Source organism: Ammospiza caudacuta, chromosome 2, assembly GCF_027887145.1.
Source record: "Ammospiza caudacuta isolate bAmmCau1 chromosome 2, bAmmCau1.pri, whole genome shotgun sequence".
Classification (NCBI taxonomy): Eukaryota; Metazoa; Chordata; class Aves; order Passeriformes; family Passerellidae; genus Ammospiza; species Ammospiza caudacuta.
In genome coordinates this window covers 34,409,606-34,432,320 of record NC_080594.1, presented here as the reverse complement: position 1 = coordinate 34,432,320, position 22,715 = coordinate 34,409,606, and the positions used below count along the sequence as shown (strand labels likewise).

Here is a 22,715-nt window from a genome sequence, read left to right as displayed (position 1 = left end):
AGCATGGCAGGGTAACATATATCCCAAAAATATGCCTTATGTAAATCCTTGACAGCACATTTCCTCACTGTGGAGTGATTGTGTCAAAATTGCATTTTTACTTAATTTTTACATAATTGCATAATTTACATTGCTCAGATAGGCCTTGGGTCCAGAACAAAAGCTGTAGATGTCAGCTAGTGTCTTGTAACACTCATCTCCTCTTTGCTCAACTCAAAACTGCATTTCCATGCTTTCTGCTCAAGTTCACTCCACAAAACCATTGTGGCTCAGAAGGAGGAGGGTACAGCTCAGTCCAAATTGCTTATTCATCTCTAGGTAGGCATCACTAGTTAAGCCCACTGAAGTCTACAGCACTGCTCAGGAACCACCATAAGCTTTGAATATCTGTGATTTTCTGCCTGCCTGATACCTTCCTTGTGCTTAAACTACTCATTCTCACCTCCAGGTATACTATCAGCTTCATAGGGGTGATTTATATGGCTATTACTACAATGGGCTCAACCTGGAAGATGACAAGCCACAGCAGTGTACTCCATCCAAAACCATCTTTTCTGATGGCTTGTACTTTGAACCTGTGAATGTCAGCCGTGATGGAGATGTCTACAGGATTTTCAGGGTATGTGGTCTGTGTGGGAGGCTCTTTAAGTGGGAGGGATTCCAGAAGAATTCATCAGTGTCAGCATTCAACTTTCTCAGGTGATGGTTCTTACTGCTGAGAGAAGGCAGCTGATGTCTGAAACTGCCAAAAGCCTGCAATCACCCCATTTCTGCCTTGTTTTCCTCATCACTTACTCAGGAGCTCTGAAAATCACTGGGCTGCTGCCCATGGGTCAGTAGACAATACCTAAGCAGGACCATGGCCTTGGTTCATGACTCCAGGCATTTCTTGTAGAGACCTGTGTCTGTGATGCAGGCCACTTGGCTCCTGTACACTGGACTCCACTGGCCCTGTACCCTAAGACATAACATCAACATCAGACTCATCATCACTGCTCTTGCAGAACACGAGGTGTCACTGCTCCATAAGAAATACACAGAGCTGAGACATTCAAGACTGAAAGAACAGGATGAACTGGGATGAGGGAGGGGAGAAATGAGGAATGATAATCAGTGATATGCACTGGCAGCTAGTGAATGCTCTGAGTGATTTGATAGATTCTTTCACATTTAGGATATGGGCCTGAAAGTGTTCACCAACTCTGTGCTACGGAAACCAGTTCTGTGCACTGAAGAGAGATCGGAAACGGAAAATTACCCCTCTCACTATTTTGATGCTAATCTCAAGGCCTCAGGTAAAAGAAGGTTCATTCTGTGTCTCCAGTCTCAGTCTATCTGGTCTTTAAAACTGTTGCCTGTATAAAATAACAGCCAGTGTAGTGGGGGTTTTTGGGAAATAGGCCTGTGTGTCCCAGTTTGCATCCTATAGTCTCCTTCTGGCAGTCCTGGCAGTAGAATTAATTTTGTTTCAGGTGCAGGTGCATATAGAAAAAACAGGGAATACTGTGGTGCTGCTTCTTTTACAAACTGATTTTAGTTTTCTAGGGTTTTCAGATCAGAATCTTTCATCAAATCAAAATTCAATTAAATATTTAAAAGTGAAGACTTCACTCAGCATGTGGCACACTTAGCACATAGTCTCCAAGGCCTTTATAGATCAGCAAAAGTTATGATTCTCTCCATCTAGTCAGATTGCTCAGCAAAAGAGCAAAAGTAGCAGCCATAAGTTGCCACAAAAGAAGGTGTTACTCAACATTAGGAAAAAGATCTTCCTCATGAGAGTTGTAATTACACTGGAAGGGGATCTCCAAGAGGTTTTTGAATCTCCATCACTGCTAGTTTTCAAAACTGATCTGCACAAGAAGCAACCTGGTCTGACTTTGAAGTTAGTCCTACTTCAAGAAGTTGGACTAGAGAATTACAGGAGTTGCTCCCAACCTAGATTTTTTAAAACGATTCTGTCATTCTAAGCCATTGTAAAGCATTATTAAGCCCTGATGACAGTACTGGCTGCTGGTGCCCATTTGCAAATCAAAGAGAGCAAGTTGTAGAGAATGGGGAATGCACTTTTTTAACTGAATAGCAAGACCTTTCAGTATGAAATGAAGTTAAATGTCTTGTAAAATAGCTAATATTTCCAGTATTTTCCCATGAGAAAAGAGAATAGGTAAGAAATTGTTTCTTTGCATATCTCTTGGAATTTTCACTGTTATATGGGAGGTGGGAAGTCCAAGAATGCTCAAACAGGATACTTGGTGTTCATTTGTGGTGGTGAAGTGTGCCTGACAGAAGTTCATGTTCTTCTCCCATGATGTCTAATACTGTCCTTTAATCATATCCCCACTTCTAGGTGAAATGGTTATGGGTGGAGCTGGTGGTGGTTTCAGCACTGTTCGGAAATATTTCCCCGACACCTGGATTTGGGAACTGGTTAACACTGAGTAAGTATGTTTATCTTCACTTCTTTCTTCCTTTTTGAGTTGATTCATTTAGCTAAAATGGACTCTGGGAAGGAGCCATGGAACATATGTTTGCTTTGTAGATGTGGGTCTACTTTTCCCGTCTTGATCAATGGCAATTGCAGGCAAATACTCTGTGCTCTGTTCCCTGTCTTTCTGGTGGGGAGAAACAAATAGGGGCTAAGAGTGAAATAAAAGTATTTTTTTAAGGAGAGAGAAGGAGCTTGTTATTTTTCATCCAATTTTTAATTCAGCAGCAAAAACCTCAGTTTATTTATTTTCTTTCAGGCTATCACAGCATCTTCAATTGTAATATTTCCATATTAACTATGCCTTCAGATGCTGTTCTAGAACATTAATCTAAATGTATTGATTCTAATCTGTGTAGTTGGGCATCCTGGTTTTTCAACAATTGGTATTTCTAAATTTAAAAGTTGAGTATTTGAGTGCTTTAACACGTAGTTAACCAGCACCTTTACTTCAAGCATTATAACAATTTTTTAATATATGGAAAGCTACCTTGTAGAAAGTAAGATGAAAACAGAAGTTCTGACTCAAGCAGAAAGCCTATTTCATGATTTGTCTTGAAAAATTCCTAAGATAATTTCTCATTCTGTGTTTCTTATTCTCTTCAGTTCCAGAGGAGAGGTAGATGTCTCTTACACCATTCCTGACAGCATCACAGAATGGAAAGCCAGCGCTTTCTGTGTGCAGGATGATGCTGGGTTTGGCATCTCCTCCCCTGTTTCCATGACAGCATTCCAACCATTCTTTGTGGACCTCACCCTGCCATACTCTGTCACTCGAGGGGAAAAATTTAACTTAATAGCTAATGTCTTCAACTACCTTGACAAGTGTGTCCAGGTATATCAAGTTGCCTTTTACTTCCTATGGGGTTTGCTTATTTCCCAGGGATCTTTTTGCTCTTGAAGGAGGAACATCATGCAAAGGCTTTGGGTACTGTGCTGTGCAAAACAAATACTAATGCAGCAGCCTCCTTTGCTCTGCAGCCTGATTTTTAAGGTCATTCTCTTTCATTTGTAATCTAGCTCCTTCTTTCTTTGTCCCAGATCAGTGCCATACTGGCACAGTCAAGTGACTATGAGGCAGAGATCCTTTCATCAGAGGGCAACACAGCAAAAGTGTGTGCCAATGAAAGAAAAACGTATATTTGGGCTGTTAGCCCCCGAAAACTGGGTAAGTTTGTCTTTCTATCACCTTGATTATATCCCTGTTTGATCTTTCTACTCCCCTTTAGGGCAGCATCAGTAATCCACAAGCCGGCATTTCTGGACAGCTCCATTCATTGCTAATAAATTTGCCAATAATTTTGGACTGGATTATGCATGGGCAATAAAAAGACACTGCTCCTTCCCAGTTTTATAGCTGTGTTAATGCACACTGCCTTCAAGTCCACATTGTCTTTTTTTTTTAAAGCAGTTGCTAATTACTTGCATGTGTAAGTGCTCCAAAAGTTGAAATATGAATAAAGGCAGAAGAGCTATAATTAAAATATTGTAACACTGCCCTAGGCCAGAGAAAACTCAGTACAAGGCTAAGAAGAGGAGGAAATTGGTAGTGAATCTGGTTTTTGGCCAGGATGACCCTTCTTTCATTCCTCATACCAGGGCCCCAGGCAAGCACTCATTTCCACTAACAAACTGGTATGGAATCTTGATGCAATTTGGTTTTACTGAGCTGTCTTTAGAGAAAATTCATTTCTCAGCAGTTCATCAGCCTAGGAGCAGCAGTCAAAGCCAGGGGTCATTGTAGACATTGAAGATAACTTCATTTTCTTGGCTGGTGGGTGTCTTTCCAGGTGAGGTGAAATTTGTGATTACTGCTGAGGCCAAACTGAACACCAGAGGTACTGGAAACAGCACTTCTCCAGAGGAGAACACCATTTACAGGGACACCTTGTTTCAAACCTTACTTGTTGAGGTAGGGTTGGAAATCGGCAGGTGCTTTCTGCCTGGTGGAAACTGGAATTCCTGTGGCTGAGGGTTAGAAGCTGTTAGGAGGGAGGGAATGCAGTACAGGGAGGAGGAAGAACAGCACCTGTGTACAGTAGTCTTCTCCATATTAAAATAAGAGTGAAAATCATGGTGGCCACAGTATCCACTGTCCTCCTCCCACTGGCTTCTTTTGGGACCCTGAGCACATGTCCTGACAGCCCGTGGTGCCAGAAGGGAGGAGATTCCATACTTTGCTTTTAAGCACCTTTAGCACATGACTTGAATACTAGGGAGGAGGGTGGAGGAAAGATATAAGAGGAAAAGAGTTTATCTTGATCATCATAAAGCAACAGCTACATAGGATTAATTGGACAAAGTCTCTCTCAGAGGCTAGAGATACCTATTTTTTAACTGCTTTTTGAGTAGGAAGGTGGTTTGGAAAGGATCTTGGGCAAGAGAGGGAGCCATGGACCAAGAGATATTCTAGTGGAGCTAGGGTAGGACTGGCTACAAGAGGTGCAGGGTCTGGGTAAAAGCCATATTCACATACTGTCTTACACTGCTGAATGTCATTGTTTCACGGTGATATCTGCACTTTTCTTTCTCTTCCTGACCACTTCACTGCAATCAAACAGCCTGAAGGTATTAAAAAGGAGTTGACTCAGAGCTCCCTCATCTGTGCAAAAGGTAAGGCAAGTTCATTCATTCATTCATTCATTCATTCATTCATTCATTCATTCATTCATTCCAGGGAACTGCTTCACAGGGAACATTCATTCCAAGTGGAACTGCTTCACTGTCTTGTAGATCTTGTCCTACAAAGGCAGAGAGCCTTCCAGGGGAGGAAAAGATACATTCAGGTTGTCCTAGGGTGCTTAGGACACAGGGTCAGGGTGCTAGGCTGAAATTCAGAATTTTCATATACCTTTGGCTCATTGAGCAAGACTCTGTGGCATTTTCCTTACCCAGACTGAGGAGTATAACAGTAAAGACTTCTGTAAAACACCCCATAATTTTAACAATTTTTCTTTTCATATTTTCTCATCAGGCACAAAGATTTCTGAACAGGTGTCTCTCAGCTTGCCAAGAAACCTAGTGCAGGGATCAGCCAGAGCTTATTTTTCTGTCATTGGTAAGTTTAGTACTTAAACTGAATGCAAAATGGTGTTTCTCTTGTGCTGCACCAAGTGCCATCTTGTATTCACATACAAGCCTTGTGTAAAGTTGAAGAAATAATTATTCTTGATTTTAGAAGGTAAGTTTTCTATTTTGCAAAATGGCAGTGGGAGGCAAAATTTGCTCACATTTCTCTCATATCAAGAAGGGACAAAGTGGTCCAATAATTTTCATTTATATTGCATTTCAGATTATACTGCATTAGCATATCCAGTTCAGTGTAGTCAAACAGCTGATTCAGATGAAAAGTAGCATAAGACAGACTTCTTTGAAAAAAATTATCTTAATTTCTTGGAAAGAAATCTACAGAACTTTGCTGACTGCATAATTTCAAATTTATCATTTTGCATGATGAAAAACATTTGTAAGTCAATAAGTTCCCATAGAATAAAAGTTTCATGCCCCAAATGACTCTACTAATCTGAAAGTCATTTGTAAGGCTTGGGGGTTCTCTTCAGTGAAAATTTTTTGAGGTTCTGAACTCAGATTGTTTTCTAAACACAGTTGGTTTGGGTGCCCATGTCTGTGTGAGGTGTGCTGATGCTGTGCAGCCTGTCAGCATCCTACCCCACTCAACATGTTCACAAGTACATGACAAAGCAGGAAGCAGGTTGTAATGGGCAGGGAAATCTAACCCTTCCAAGAATTCATAGCTGCTCCTCAGAAGCTGTGCCAGCCACTATTGGTGCTCATTTTTTCCTCTCAAATTCTCAGTTTCTCCCAGGTGTCCATCATCCAGATAAGAAATGAAAAAATGGGGATGGTTTGGCACTTTTCTTCTATGATGTGTCTTTGGTTACTATGATTGCTCTACATTAGTCATTGCCCTTGGCTTCATAATAAGAAAGTATATAGCAATGTATAATGCTATGTAATAAAACCATGTCTGAACTGGGCTGACTTCTTACATTTTTCACCCTTCAGGAGACATTTTGGGCACAGCCCTGCGGAACATAGATAACCTCCTCCATATGCCTTATGGCTGTGGAGAACAGAACATGGCCTTATTCACACCCAACATCTATGCCCTGGATTATCTGAATAAGACTGGGCAGCTGACTGAAGAGATTAGAGTCAGGGGTATTGGTTATCTATCCAGAGGTAAGAGGTTTTCAGATTCTTCCATCTTCTTCCCCAGGAAAATGCTCACAGGACCAAGCCTGACAGAGTTTAAGAAGCATTTGGACAATGCTATCAGGCAGATGGTGTGATTTTTGGGGTTCTTTGCATGGTTAAGAGGTGGACTTGATGACCATTTTTGGTCCCTTCCAACTCAGAATAAACTGTGATCCTGTGAACTAGTATTGTGATTGTTTGCCTTGAACACTTCAACTCAACATGGTGAGCACTGATCTCTCTGAATTCCAGTACCACAATAATTGCACAGGAGCAGGCAATGACAGCACTCCAAAAACAGCATGTCCAGGAGTAAAACCAGCTGGAATTCACTCAGTGGTTGGCATTATTCACCAGACATCCATTACCTGATACTAAATCCAAAAGTCTTACTTCTTCAGTTGAACAAACAGCAGAACAAATCCTTTTCTCGGATTAGAAAATGTGTAAATGTGCCTTCCTTATTGTGTTTTCAGGCTACCAGAAACAGCTATCATACAAACACAGGGATGGATCCTACAGCTCCTTTGGGTTACGAGATAGAGAAGGGAGTGTATGGTAAGTGATGACATTTTCTATTTCCCTAGCACAGGATCTTTAGGCTTTGAAAAAAGATCCAAGTATTCCGTGATTCTTATTTTTAATAGACTAAATGAATGTAGTTCAGTTAATTTGAATCTCCTAGTAAAGGAGAAATTAATAACTGGAAAGTGGGTAACCAAAGGGTGGTATGATGGTGGGAAGCTGGAGTACATAATGTTCAACAGGAAACTAAAGGATCTGGATTTGTTTAGCCTGTAGAAGAAGAAAATAATGGGAGACCTGGGTAAACTTTTCTTCTGCCTAGGTGGGGACTGTGGAAATACTGTCAGACTCTTGTTGGAGCTGCACAGAGTGAGGACAAGAGTTTGTCCTTACTCAAGTTGCTACAGAGACAACTCCAAGTGGGTAGAAGAAATAAAATTCTTCCCCAGGAGAAGGCCGTAGCACTGAGATAAATGCCCAGAGAGGATGTGGATATCTCTATTCCTAGAGATTTTCACATGACTAGACAAAAGACTGAGCAGCCTGACACAACTCTGGCCTTAGTTTAAGCAGGTGGTTGAACAGGAGACTTCCAAGGTCCCTTCCAACCTGCTTCATAATTCAATTAACTAAGACTAGAAATTGCTAACATCAGTCACCAACATGTGTCTGTACTTTACTACTGCTCTAAAAGAAAGGTTTCAGCACAGTAATGGAGACATATCAGGTCAATTTTTAGTATGAGAATTTTATGTATTTTATTTACTTAAAACTTAGAAAACACTTTCTTCTTTTACCTCAAACATTATAAAGTTCTTTTTATATCATTTTCTATGCACATCCTGTGCACTGGTAAATGTCCTTGGTCTTGTTCACACCACACCTGCCTTCTGTTTCTGGATCACCTGCAGGCTCACTGCCTTCGTGTACAAGTCCCTGGAGCAGGCCAAGCGCTACATCTACATTGATGACAACGTCCAGTCCCAAACTTTGATCTGGCTGGCAAGCAAGCAGAAGTCAGATGGCTGCTTTGAAAATGCTGGATCACATTTCAACAATGCTTTGAAGGTAACTGAGATAAGTATAGCCACAAAATTCCAGTCCTGCTGTCTGGATTTATTTGGATAGGACGCAAACTTACTCTTCAGCACACCCTTACTCTTCTTGGTAGTGTTATCTCGTGTCTCTCCTACACAAGCAGGGCATGATTCTTATGTTTGCTCTTGATGATGAGGTAAAAACAAGTAGAACTTTCCAAGTCTCAGGTTTTATTTTCCACCACTGCATTTTGGGCTCAGCCACAAGCTATTGTCTGCTTTATTACACATGTACAAAAGCCAAGAAGATGCAGTCAATTACTTTGGCTTTATCCTCTGTAAACTTGATTTTTCTTGTTCCTGTGCACACAGGGAGACAGAAATTACTGCTGATCTCAAATCTAACTGATATATGAACTATGAATTAATTCATATGTTGTTTATTTCTAGGACATTCATCCTAACCAGTTCTTTACTTGTTTTTCTTCAGGGTGGAGAAGAAGCTGAATACTCCCTCACAGCCTATGTTGTGGCATCATTGCTGGAGGCTGGACACTCTGCTGCAGTAGGTTTTTGACTGTTAGCCCAGTCAGACATTTGTCAAACTGCTCAAGTCAAAGCCCTCACATCAGCTTTCCTTTACAATGAGGAACTCAAATACTCTTTGTAGGACAGCAGTTGATTGTAGACAGTTATTTTCAGAACCCTGCAGTCTCCTGCAAGTATTTAATGAGTGTTACAATTCAGTTATATATCCAGTGCTTGTGGATTCACTTGAAACACCCTTGAGGAGTCCAGCTGTTTTAGACAATGGTAGTCTAAGTAGGTGCAAAATCCAGACTGAATTTGCCCACTCCATCCAAAATCCACTTTGGAATGTTCTCTGAATTTCCCTAGTCCAAAGTTCAAGCTGTCCAAATCTTCAGTCTACAAACTCACTTTGTGCATTTAGTTCCAATGCCCATTTCCCTATGGAAATCTTAATGGAAGGAAACCATGAGCTGCTGGTTCAAGTACTAGGCATTGGGAAATGAGAGCCAAGTTCTGTTCTCTGTAATATATTTTCTTCATATCCTTGTGACCTTGTTTTATGCCAACTTTGTTCTTGTTGTGATGGGGAGGAGGAGAATTGTTCCAAATCTGACAAACACGTTCTAAATGTGCTGATTTTTTGAACAACCCTCACGCACAGTAGTATCAGCCATCATCAGGGTACACGAGACCAACAGGATGAAAGCATTGTGCAGAATCAAACAGTTCTAGAGCAACATGAATTTAGTTTCCAATATCTTTGTAAGCAGCTCCAAAACCCAGTGTCATGTATTTAAGTGAAGCTGCAGAGACACGACATGGTTAGTAAAGTGCTGGTGATTCTGAGAGGAAGAAGGGTTCACAGAGATAGTAAATAAGGCTAAAAGGTCTGAAGAGTTACCTTGGTAGCTGTACCTAGCAAACAAGCAATGTCCATTTGAGAGAGCCTGCTTAATCATGAGGTCTCAATGCACTTTACATAGTTCTGTAGAAATAATCCACATTTTATTGCTAAAGCAACCAAGGGACAAAGGTTTCTCTTTAACAGGTTCATCTCATGAGCCAGAAAAAGAAACAGTGCTCTCTTATTTTGACCATGCTGCCTCTAAATAAATTTAGAAAGGAGGCAGCATGACTGGAAGGGCACTTTTCACAGGATACACTCTGTAGGCTATTAAACATGCCATGGATCATGTATATTTCTAGCATGAAGAGTCAGAGATTGCAGCTTAAGCAATGATGGAGGTATTTAGAAAGTATTGTGTGGAGACACAAATCCAAGTACCTGACACCCCACTGTGTTTTGCATTACCAGCATCCCGTTGTTCGGAGCGGCATGAACTGTTTGGAGACTGCATTTAACAGTGGGGTCCACAACCTGTACAACCAGGCTCTCCTTGCCTATGTTTATGGCTTGGCTGGCAGAGAGGAAAGACGCCAGTTCTTCCTTGAGCAGCTGGACGGGGCAGCTGTCAGGGCTGGTAAGTGCAGCATGGCCATGGTAGAGGCAGTGCAGCAGATGGAATGGCCTGTTGGATCTTATGAGCTGTTCTGATGCACAGTTTTGTCAGGAATGCTCTCCCTTCCCTTGCCTTTCATGCCTGCTATGCTACTGAATTTATTTCTAGGAGTTTTTCTGTCTGTCTCTTTTGGCATCACGAAAGTTTGAGCTGTGGCTTATCTATGAAATTTTGAAATAATTTAGGGGAAGATAGAGTCCCCTGAATGTCTCAGCCCAAGGTCTTTCAATAGCCCAAGGTCTTCCAAGATCTTTTCAAGCCCAATCTTTCAATAGAAAGATTGTACCTAATTTTTCAATTAGTTTCCTCTTGTAATGCTGAACAAACCCACTTCCCTTTGCTACATCATGTGCTCCTGTTTGCAACTGCCTTAGCATCCTTCTACTGCACTGCTTTCACTTCAATCCCTCTTTGTCTTATACAGCCTGCTTTTATTATTCCCTTTCCATCCCTTCCTGTTTTCTTTTCCAGCTTGGTAGTAAAACTTACCCAGTTCAGGACACCAAGATCTGACAAAACTTGTTTTTTCCATGCTTTTTACACCCCACTTCTCTGTTTTCAGGTGGATCTGTTTACTGGCAGAGAGAAAACATGCCACCAGCAGAACGTTTCTCTGACTTCTATTCCCGTGCCCCTTCTGCTGAGATTGAAATGACCAGCTATGTGCTCCTGGCTCTGCTCAACAGAACCAAACTCACTCCAGAAGACTTATCTTACGTTTCCCGTGTTGTGTACTGGCTTATCAAACAACAGAACCCATATGGTGGCTTTTCCTCCAGCCAGGTAACTGGGTGTGGTAAAAAGAAAGTGTCTTGGAGCAGTACAGTCCGCAAACTGAATCTTGAAAAATAACAAATCTTTCTGACTGCATGTGGATTTGAGTAATACTGGATAACTGGTGCTTTCATGGGTCGCCTTGTCAAAGGTACACCATGATCTGCATAGCTTTACACATAATTTGGTTTTCAGCAGTGAGAATTTACCTGAATTCCAAGTTGGCCACGGACAGCAGTCACTGCTGACACAACATTATGCCAGGTTTTGTGCAATAATTAAAATCTGTTGCTCCAGAATCACAGAATCCAGAATGTGTCAGGCTGGAAGGGATCACAGGGGGTCATTTGGTCCAACCTCCCTGCTCAAGCAGGGTCATCCTAGAGCACATAGTGTCCAGACAACTCTTGAACATCTCCAATGAGGGAAACTCCACAACCTCTCAGGGCAGCCTGTCCCAGTGCTCAGTCACCCACACAGTGAAGAAGTTCTACCTCATGTTCAGGTGGAATTTCCTGTGCATCAGTTTCTGCCCATTGCCTCTTCTTCTATCACTTAGCACAATCAAGAAGAGGTTGGACACCCTCCCTTCAGATATTTCTGAGATCTCCTTGCAGTTGCCTCTTTTCAAGGCTGAACAGGCCCAGATCTGTCAGCCTTTGTAAGAGATGATCCAGTCCTTTAATCATTCTTGTCATGATGCTCCTCTGGACCTGCTCCAGGAGTTCCATGTCTCTGCTGTACTGAGGAGCCCAGACTGGACACAGCACTCCAGATACACCTCCCTAGGGCTGAGTAGAGGGGCAGGATCAACTCCCTCCACCTGCTGCCAAAGCCCTTCCTAATGCACCACAGATGGTCTACTGGTCACCAGAGCACACTGGTGGCTCAGGGACAGCTTTCTGTCCACCAGGACAAGTTCTACAAGAACTTGTGTCATGTTTCCTTGGCTTTTTGAAAGCCCCCCTGCATTCATGAGTACTGACAAGGCATCAGGGAAATAGGAGCTGCGCTAACCTCACACACCATCTTACACCCGAGTATGTAATTGGGGATCATGTTATTCTTTTCAGGACACTGTGGTTGCTCTCCAAGCTTTAGCCCAGTATGGATATCTCACCTTCTCCAAAAAAAACCTTAATACAGTCCAAGTCCATTTCATGGAGACCCCCAGTAAGATTTTCCAGGTGAACGACAAGAACCGCTTCTTACTGCAGCAGGCGTCCTTACCCACTATTCCAGGGAGTTACAGCGTGGAGGTGAATGGCACTAGCTGTGTCTATCTGCAGGTAAGCAAGCTGGGAACTCAGCACCACCCTCTGGGAACTAAGCAGGGGGCTCTCCATGCTTTGTTCCTCTCCATATGTCATGCTCTCCCTTAGGTCTGTGACCATCCCACACTTTCTATCTCTTTCAGACCACCCTGAGATACAACATCCATTTGCCAAAAAAAGCTGCAGGATTCTCTCTGTCTGTAAGGACAGCAAATGTGTCTTGCACAGGCAACTATCCACCAAAGTTTGACCTTGTCCTCTCTGCCAGGTAACCTCCTTTTACTGACCTACCCCTGCATTCACAGTTTGGTAAAGCATCCAAGAAAAGAAGTACAGGCAGTTAACTGCTGCTCTGCAGCTTAGGAAGAAAAACAGGATTACTGAGAGCTAAAAATGTCATCCACTGGTCTCCTTTCCATTTGCAGACCAGACTAACATAACTTCTCTCATTTTAGTTACACAGGAAACCGCAACGTCTCCAACATGGCTATTATTGATGTGAAAATGCTCTCAGGATTTGTTCCTGAAGAATCTTCCCTGAAAAAGGTAAAAAATGGGACCAATGTGAATGATAAAGCCTAAGAACATAGGAAGTTGATAAACACAATCTCTGATTAGCAAATTTGAGCCCATGGGACTACTGCAAAGTCCCTGGGCATAGCCACCTCTCACATACTCTGGACTTCAAATTTGTAGCTGTTTATGTGTTGAAGACAGATCTGTTAGGGGTTGCCAAATTCAGGAGATTAGCCCAGGAGAACTAAGACTTCATATCCCCAGGTCCAACCAACAGCAAAGTTCAGTCTATATTCCCAATAAGCAGACATACACACTACACATATATAGCCATATATACATAATATATGTGCCACACAGATCAGCAGAGAGGAAAGACAGCACTTCCACAAACACAGATAGCACAAATGGCTTTGTCCTTTTCCCTTTTTCTGCCTCATCAGATTAAAATCTCATTTGTGGGAAAGAGAAATAAATAAATACATAAACATGTGCAAGCACATACATGCAAATACATAGATACATGCAAATACACAATGTGGCTCCTCGTGGTAGCTGGCCTCAGGCACTCAGTCTGCCCAGCAGCTGGACACTTGAGTTGGTGGCGCCTGGACATGTGCTTCCTTCAAGGCCTGAGCCCTGCTTCGGTGCCTGGAACTGAGGTCCCCATCCCCATGCATGCATACTGAGGGCCTCTATAAGCATTCTTAACATGCAGTAGGTGAGCTGGGGTCCTCTGGTTTCACAGTGATGTCAGACAGACACATACATGCAGAGACAGGCAAATAAGTCCCCACTAGCTGCTCCAGATGTGCATCTCCAAGACTGTATGGTTTCTCCAGAAGTAGGCTTGGACACTCTGCTGCCTTTGGTAGCTGCCTTGGATGCTCTGGTGTCTCCAACATTTGGGTCAGGTTTCTGCCTGACTCAGGAGCTGGCTGCTGTTCCAGTTTGTCACAGGGGAGCACATGCTGACACACATACTCCCGTCACTACAAGCCTGCAGTCTGGTGTCCCAGGATGCTGGCACCCCAGGCACACGGTCTCTGATCCTCTCGTCAGGGACTTGCACTCCCTGCACACACATTCACATGGAATAGAGAACCTTTCACCCTGGAAAATTGCCAGGAACAGAGATTAATAAGAAGGCAGGAGGGGCTGTGGTAACCAGGTGCAGGGCAGACAAGTGTGTTTGACCACCAACCTGTTCATGTGCAATTGGCCTCTTTTATCTCATTTTCCACCCTTTTCCCTTCCAACTGGATTTTATCCCTCTCTTTGTTACTTCTGTTTTTTTTCCCTAAACACCCCATGAAAACTCTTTCTTGAGTCCCAGCATCCTATATTCAGCCCCATGGTCTGCAGGCAGCATTCCCCTTCAGTCTGCAAGGTGATCCGGGGATATTCTGCTGCTGACTCACCCTGTGGCTCTCACACTCTGACTATGGCAGCCCCAAGGGGGAGGGTCAGAGTGCTCCAGTGGCTCTGCTCAGGATAATGGGATTTCCCTGTGCTCTTAGTGTCTGTGTGCATGAGTCTGTAGTCATACAGCCTGACAGAATCTATGTGAGAAACACTTCTGCCATAGTTAAATTGCTTCAATTGGCATTTTGCATTACTATCCCTTTGACAAGGGTTATTTCTTCCTCTACAGTAAAGTTTAACAAACAACCAAAAAAAGGAGGTCCTTTTTTGATCCTCCTCCTTTACTATCCAGAAATTTGATTATGATGATGACAATTCTGGGGACAACACTGATAAGCAACTAGTTTAGGTTCTTAATACAATTTAAGTTCGCAATAGATGAGTTACCTTCAAGTCAAGACCTGTAATTTTCAAGCAGATAAAAAGAAGAATTAAATTCTCGGTAGAATCTGCTCATACTTTGTGTATTTATAATAATTCAGTGTTCAAGCCTGAATTTTTTTGGCTAGAACTGTATGAAATTAATAAATTTTATTTGTAAGATTTTTTTCTGTTGAGATGATATTCTGTTTGGCATCCTACTCCTCTTCATATACACTTCAAGAAAATAAGCTGGTTTTTAAAGTTTAGAATATTTTAGGTGTGTATGTTTTGATATTAAAATAATTTTGTTCACATTCTTTTCTAAATGTTTTTAAACATTTATTTAAAACTTACAATGGACTAGCAAGTGAATCAGCTTGAGCTGCAGAAATTAATTGTAAATTCGGTTTGAAATGAGAGAATTCTTAGGTTGATGATGGAAGTTACAAGTACCAAAGCTGGCTGGTGGAACTGTTCACCACTGTGACTGGTCTGCACGCATCAGGTTGTAAAAACACTCAACCTGCATTTCTTTATTTGGCGACTAGATGGCGGGGTGGCATAAAAGGAGCACAGCAGCCTCTTCAAACGCATTTTGCTGCGGAATCTGTAAGTCTCCTTGGCAAGTCTCCCGTGCTAACATTGCTGTGTTTTGCCTTATTTAAAGCTTCGGTTTGAGAATTCCGTTGTGGATCGTGTAGACATCAAGAACAACCACATACTCTTCTACCTTCAGAAGGTAAGTCTGGGAGGTTTCCCTTCAATTTAATAAAACTGGAAGTTTAAAACAGGCTTCCAAATAAAAGAAAAATCGTATTAATAGCATATTAACGATACCAGTGCCTTAAAGATGTAAAAGTACTTCACTCAATCCAATATCACAGGGGATAATGGAGATATGTGATCAAAGTAATTAAAGGGAGAAAAGTAGAGAGAACATTCTTAGGGGTACTGAAGGTGATTTTAGTTGGGAAAAAGCAAGGAAAGAAACTAACAGCCATTTTCTATTACAGGATGAATGCTGATGTGCTGAAAACCACACAAACAGGGAATTAGGTTGGGATAATTGGCAATGGAAATAGGAGGAGGAGAAAAGAAAATAAAAGAGCACACAATTTTAGCAGCAAAACATATTTAGCAACAGCTTTTAAACATTTGTCTGATTTAACATCAACTTTACGAACTGGAGGGACCTGTAGAATAGCACATTGTCACACAGTCTGATGCAGAAATTAATCTGTTCAACCTTAGCCTCAGGGATAGTTATGAAACAGTTCTGATGCATCTTCTTGTCTTGCCATTTCCAGGTGTCCCAGAAGGAAATCAGCTTCTCTTTCAGTGTGGAGCAAAGCCTGCCTGTCTCAGACATCAAACCAGTGCCTGTGCATATATATGATTACTATGAAACAGGTAGGTCACCCTCCAGCAGGCCTCAGTAAAACCTGTGACAAAGGAGGGACAAAGAGAGACCCATTTAGCAATTCTGCTGGTTTTGATTATTAGACTGCAAAGGTTTTGCAGAGCATAAACAGTTCCTGCCCTCCCGTGTTTACATTTCTTGTTTCATTTCAACGTAAAGCAGATAAGAAAGTGATACTTGAGAGCTTCATTCTTACAAAACACATACAAAAAGACATGTGGTTCCACTTTCACTCAACAGTTTGGACATGATGGTTAAAATCAATAACTCAAAGGCAGCACTGTTCCTGACTTCCCCGAATTGCATTAGCTAATTTTTTTACTAATATCATCATTGTAGGCTGCATCAAAAGGATCTTCCTTAGTGGAATTTAAATACTTAATTAGGAATGACAATCCCATTTAACAAAAGAGGAGTTTAAGTAACTAGAACTAGAGAAATAAGTGCCTTTGACCAGCTTGCCTGAACTGAATCCTAGCAGATTAGCAGCAGCAGCAGCAGTCAGAGCATTGACCCTGGAGTGCATTTTCTGCCACCTGATCCACGACTTGCATGGTGACAGCAATGATGTGTCCTGACAAACATGGTCAGAGTGCCCTGGTCTCTCACTATGCAGCCCTGCAACTGGGTGCCTTGACAACTGGGAGTCTACCACAAAATTTATCAAATGTCTTCTGTTTTGTAGCATGTTAATGGCAGATGCAGATAGTTTGGGGTCAGAATGATTTCTCACTCTTATACAAATGTTTTCTTCCTTCCTTCTTTCCAGATGAATATGGCCTTTCAGAGTACAATACTCCCTGCTCCACATATTCCAACTGAAATCAGATGTGTGCCAGAAGAGGTAATGATTCAAAAATGTCAGGCAAGCAGCTGTAGAACAAGAAGAGGATAAGAGACTTGGGTTTTTTCTGGGAGCACAATGAAAAACATGTAGAATAATGAGAAATATACAAATCTCATATTGCTGTAGATCAGAATGACCCATTCTGGCCCACACTTCAAAAAGAATTGGGGTCAGTGTGGATTAGAAACTGCTTTAAATAAAATGCTTTTCCTGACAAGGGAGATACTGTGCAATTGTTGGCCCTGACCATCCATCTTGTTTTGAAACTTATGACAAATTCCAGTGGGAGATTTGTGTAAAGGTTCTAATTTGAAATGTGTGTTCTGTGCCATAGGTTCCTCTTAAGAAATCCTAATCCTGGAGAATAATGTGCTGCTGCTGCTTCTATAGTTTTTACTTGTTTTGGTCTTTCCATTATCCAGAAGGAAAATCCTGAAGAAATTCCTTTGATCCTCAGCTTTTTCAGCAATTGAACTGAATCACCTACAGATGACAGAAGTCTAATCACAGGAAGACAACTTTTGTGCAAGTCTTGCCTCTATCTAGAAAGAAATGTTTTCTTCAGATTAGCATCTCATATTTTACTGCCCTTTGTAATAAAACATTCTGATTGGCAATGATATTTGTCCCAGCCTCCACTCCTTGGTCTACCTAGAACTGGATGAACACAGGAACCTTTTTGACAGGGGGAAGCCATGACAGAGACCCTCAGGCTCAGTGTAATCCCAGAAAGATGCAAAATAAATTTGGAAGCTGTGGGAGACCATAAATCTTGGTTTGGAAGGACCTGGAGAGGTCACCAACTGCAGCCTCCTGCTCTAAGAACTGCCCAACAGAAACTAACCAGCAGAAGGGTGTTCAGCTTGAGAGTGGCACTGGGGTCCAGCAAAAAAAGCAGAATTCAGCCACACCAGGACCTAGGAAACCTTGGGAAGCAGGTAGAGAGTTGCTCTAAACATATGAGAGATTTGACATAGGAACCTAAGGCTGTTTGTGAATTTGCTGATGTGAGCTATGTGCCTTAACACCCTTTGGAACCTGGCTCCATGCCCTGATTCTCTCAGCTCTCTAAATTCCACCTGGCATGTGAAAGCATCAGGCACAGAGCAGCTTTTCATCTGGTAGCACTGTGCATGCAGGTGAGCCTGAAGGAGCACTTCAATAACATTTATGATCACATATGCCATCTACATCTCTCCTTAGGACATACAGAAATACGGGAATGGAGTTCTCTGCTGGGTTTTTTTTGTTGTTTTGGGTTTTTTTTAAGTTGCATATAAGCTTGGTTTACTGAGAAACAAGATTATTTTCTTCCCTGACAATTCTGGTGGAATTTCCACCTTGTGAAAAAAAATAATGACATTTTGAGAAAAAAATATTGTGAGGTGAGTGGCTTTCAAATCTTTTAATTCTGCTCAAAACATTGAGTTTCTATCCCTAGCATTTCTCTTCCCATCAGAAGCCACCCCTGGGCACAACCTTTGACCCAAAAAAGTCACACTGAAAGCAATGTTTTCATGTTTGCATGAGACCTGTGGTGACTTTTGCTACAGACAGACACATGCTGAGAAGTAAGTTATGACTCTGAAGATGTTAAGGGGCCAAGTGACCCCAAACTCCCCCTTGCTCTCCCATCCCTGTCAGCAAAAAAGATTGTGTGAGCTTCAAGAGGGGTCAGTCAGGCTACTTCAATCCACCTTCCTCAGCTGTGTAAACTCAGCCTGCTGCTAAACAAAAGCCTTTGTTTAATGCCATTCCAGTGAATGGCCAACTGCAAGCCTGGTCAGATGGAAACTGATATGAAATGCAGATGCATTCAAAAGCACAGCATTTAAATTTTACTACAAATTTCCAAAACACTAGGCTGAGAGGGAGTGCATGGAACAATGCCAGCAGTACATAGCAAAATCTGCATTTTACAGCCTTCTTTTACCTCTTTAACACTTTTAACTGCAGTGCAACTAGTGACCCAATATTTTTTTCTCATGGAGCTTGCATCATGTGACGCTGCTGCTTCACAAATTCAGTTTGCTTAACCTCAGTGCAAGTCAGATGAAAAGACATAACAATTGAAAGGAGCTTTAGATACTGACCTTGTAGGACCATGTGAATCAATCAGAAAATGGCAAGGCCCATATCCCATCTCCAAAAATGGCAAATACATTTACACTCAGTTTTCTTTAATTGCTATAGTTAGAAAGATGCTCTAGAACTCTGAAATTACCATGTATCAATCTTCCCTTTGGCTTTCAGTGTGCAGAAAGGTGCAGTTCCTATGGGACCATCTGCTGTAGCCCATAGGAATGTGCCAGGACAGGCTCTGGAAGTTTTTCCCAGAGTTACAAGCTGCCAGGACTCTGACACTGTTTTGTGTAACAGCAAAGCACTCGTGCTATGAGAAACTATGAGTGACACTAGGCATGGATATGATGCTCCAGTCACTTCCTTCCTTTCCACACAGTGCTCTCCAGCAGACAGTTTTGCCCAGTGCTGGTTGTTTATGGGTAAGTAACAATAAAGAAAACCTAGTTCTTCAAAAGAGGACAATCAGGACTTTCTCTTATTCCCTATTTGCCTGAGACAACTTGGAAACCTCAGCTGTTTAGGAAGATAATAAAAGTTTAAAAAGACAGGCTAGTCTTCATCAAGGACACATCCTCCAGCTTGTTCTGTACAGTGTTCAGCAGTTCAATATATAGCTGCAGAATATATTTTCACTGGAGACAAAGGAAAAATGGCCTTTATGTGAGGGGAATGAATCAAAAAACTTTTCAGGCCTAAGGTCAGGGGTTGAAGGCACAAACAGGCTCTCCCTGGGGGGCATCCTTAAAGTAGTGCAATTAATATATCAGGTAACACAAGAGTATTGTTTTGCTGCCAAGTAGATAATAATAACAGATAAAGGGAGAGAAAGCTGCAGGCTCTGAATAGCATTTGCACGCCTTCCATAATGTGTCTGGAACAAGTTCAATTTCTGGGATGTCGTGGCAGAAAGAAAAATTCTTTGTAACAACAGAAAAATGGATTTAGAAGCAAGATGTTGGTCAATGGCAAAAAGATCAAAGTACTCAAAAAGAGAGTGAGCCTCCAACATTTAGTGTTATCAGCCAGTTGTGAGAGACTCCTAACCCCAAGCTCTCTTTCCCATTCAAGTCCTAGCAGCATCACGCCTACACTGAAGACAGACTTCAAAGAAATGAGACGAGGTAGTCCCTGCTCTAAAAGATGTAGGTCTTATGTCTTGCACTCAACTCACATGAACTCTTGGTTATATAAAATCATTTTACTGCTTGAAGTGAGATCCACCCTTTCTTTCTCAGAGCACTTGGATTAGACATATAACATTTCCCCCAAAAAATGTCCAAGAAATTTCCTTTGGCCCATAAAGCTGCATCCAAAGACACAAGTAAAAACACTGCTCCTCTGTAGTGCTCTTCTCATAGACCAACCTGCAGTTCAGACAGATTATTTGTCTCTTACATCAACAGTGCCTGAAACTGCAGGAAAATACTTTAGGGGTATGATTACCTCAGTAAAACTCTTGTAGGATCTGTAGGCTGGTGGCTGAATTCCTAAGGGAAAGCAGAACTGTACGACCCTTCTCAAGTCAATCCAGAGACGAAGGGCAACCAGCCAGAGCTAGGCTGTTCTGCTCCAAACTGATGAAGGGAAAGAGAAGAAAATAAGAGGGACAAATGGAGCTTCAAACACCTACAAATCTGTCACTGCAATGCATTTATGAGTCATTTCTGCAGAATGAAAATAAAAAACAGGCTTTCCATAAAGCAGAGAAAAGCCATTGCAATATGAAAGCCTCAGAGAGCTACATCTTTCTACATGTGCCTGTCACAAGCTGTCACCTGAAATGAAAGCAAATGCTTCTACCTTCAGAGTGCAGAAGTTGAAGCTACAAAGAGAGGATAGTTGTGCACAGCTGTGGAATAGAAGAAAAGGGTTAGGGGTTTGATCAGAGGTGAAAAAGTCAGAGAATGATTTGGGCTTCCCTCAGCATGCTAGAGATGGCTGGTCTCAGGCACCTTTCTGGTAGCCAGAAAAGCCAATACACGGCAATATCATGTGCAGCTTGCATCAGCTCTTGGTACACAAGGTAATTTCTCAGTACCAGTCATGAGCTGATTGCTGGCATGGGAGGTTTAGGGGGAACATGAAACCAGACTAGTTGTCCCACTTTGACTAGTTACATTTTATGGATTACATGTCAAATGTTCCCCACTTAATACTCATTGTTAGGTATTTTCTTTTCCCACTGTAATTAAAACCCGATTTGTATTTGCAAGTGTGAAGAATGAACTTATTAAGTACCAGAAATTTTTTGAGGGCTTATTCATATACTTTATTGGTGACCTCTTCACATTTGACCTGAACCCTTGATGCTGCCTATAAAGACCACAAAGAAAGGAGGGCTGAAAAACTCTAATTCCTGTCCATGCAAGGACAGTAAAGCCGCAAAGTACTCCCAAAGAAATGCAGACTCTCTTACTAGCCTGACTATAGCACTGCATTCATAGTTTAGCCTAAAAGATGCCAGGGAATCTGTGTGCAACTAAGAAAGATAATTTCATTTGTATATCCACTAGTATCCACTCTGAGGCTTGTGCAGGTGCAGTGAGAGCAGTCAGATTCCAGCTTCACTCACCTTTCACTGGCATTTGTCACCAAAACTGCACTAGCACCAAAACTAGCAAGGACAGGCTTAATACTTCAGTTCAAAATTATTCCTGCTCAGATTTCAGCCTCCACACATATGTGGAGAAAGGTCTCAGTTTTGAAAGCACACTCGACAGAGCCACTGAAGCCTTGCAACTGGCTGACCTTCAAATACCTCCGTTTTTTGTATGTCTGCCTTTTCCAGATATCATAGACCACTGAAATAAACTGCAGTCCTCCCCACCACCACGTTTTGTTGAAAAAAATTCCATCACTCATCAAAATCACTGCAAGCTGTGACTATTCCACTAGGGATATGCGTATTTTTTTTTTATGACCTCATCATCCTTTCAGCTGCTAGAGGACTTTGCCAAGGTTCACACGTCTTAGAACAATGAAAGAAATCTTGCATGGTTGACTAGAGACCCTATTGACCAAGCAGAACTTTATCTGTAGTTACCATGTTTCAGCATTGTTCCCCACACACCTGGGCCAAACCAAGCATTTCAACCTTTACCATGTCTAAACAAATCGTTACAAACTAATCTTCTAAAAGACAGTGTTATAGGAAGCAGTCATGGCCAAAATCACAGATTAACTCAGAGTTTTTCAATAATTTTTGTAGCTGTAATGACCAAGTTCTTTGCATTGATCTTATTCTGAATGCAGCAATTAAACCCTTCACAAGAAAGCTGAGAGTGCCTACGCCACAAATATATGGATACAGGTCTTGCACACACATCCAAGCTGGCTTTAGACTGCATGAGTGAGAAGGGGTACTAGAATTATATGAAATGTTAGCAGCCACAAAAGCATCAAAAGCAGGAAAAACCATGGAGCTTCAGAGACTCTTGTAATTTCCCTAAAGCCATTTGATGGTTCCCACAGGAAAGAAATACAGCTCTTTTCAGTAATAGTGAAATCTGAGATCAGGAAACCACACAGAAAGACACAGAAATTACTGTGACTGAGCAGCCCTATATGAAAACATTAGTTGCAGTCAAGTAGTATTACTTTAGTTTCTCACAGCAAGACAGATTTTATTTGTAAAGATAATCTTGTTCTGGTTGAACATATTAGTGCCTCAAATAAACCAAACCACAACCATT

General features: G+C 41.8%; 1 protein-coding gene across 1 annotated transcript in view; it reads left to right on the top strand.

The window, feature by feature from the left end:
- The window catches only part of LOC131569862 (ovostatin-like), a 29,155-nt gene extending 11,603 nt beyond the window's left edge, over positions 1-17,552 (top strand). The window contains exons 16-36 of the mRNA XM_058822179.1: positions 449-619; positions 1,175-1,295; positions 2,351-2,441; positions 3,095-3,323; positions 3,530-3,656; positions 4,279-4,400; positions 5,050-5,101; positions 5,463-5,546; positions 6,515-6,691; positions 7,183-7,264; positions 8,143-8,299; positions 8,759-8,833; positions 10,115-10,280; positions 10,882-11,102; positions 12,167-12,382; positions 12,511-12,635; positions 12,823-12,913; positions 15,339-15,410; positions 15,979-16,081; positions 16,861-16,935; positions 17,273-17,552. Of these exons, the coding sequence (XP_058678162.1) occupies positions 449-619; positions 1,175-1,295; positions 2,351-2,441; positions 3,095-3,323; positions 3,530-3,656; positions 4,279-4,400; positions 5,050-5,101; positions 5,463-5,546; positions 6,515-6,691; positions 7,183-7,264; positions 8,143-8,299; positions 8,759-8,833; positions 10,115-10,280; positions 10,882-11,102; positions 12,167-12,382; positions 12,511-12,635; positions 12,823-12,913; positions 15,339-15,410; positions 15,979-16,081; positions 16,861-16,913 (2,535 nt within the window). The 3' untranslated portion in view covers positions 16,914-16,935; positions 17,273-17,552. The remainder of the gene's footprint in view (positions 1-448; positions 620-1,174; positions 1,296-2,350; positions 2,442-3,094; positions 3,324-3,529; positions 3,657-4,278; positions 4,401-5,049; positions 5,102-5,462; positions 5,547-6,514; positions 6,692-7,182; positions 7,265-8,142; positions 8,300-8,758; positions 8,834-10,114; positions 10,281-10,881; positions 11,103-12,166; positions 12,383-12,510; positions 12,636-12,822; positions 12,914-15,338; positions 15,411-15,978; positions 16,082-16,860; positions 16,936-17,272) is intronic.
- The last annotated feature ends 5,163 nt before the right edge of the window (positions 17,553-22,715 follow it).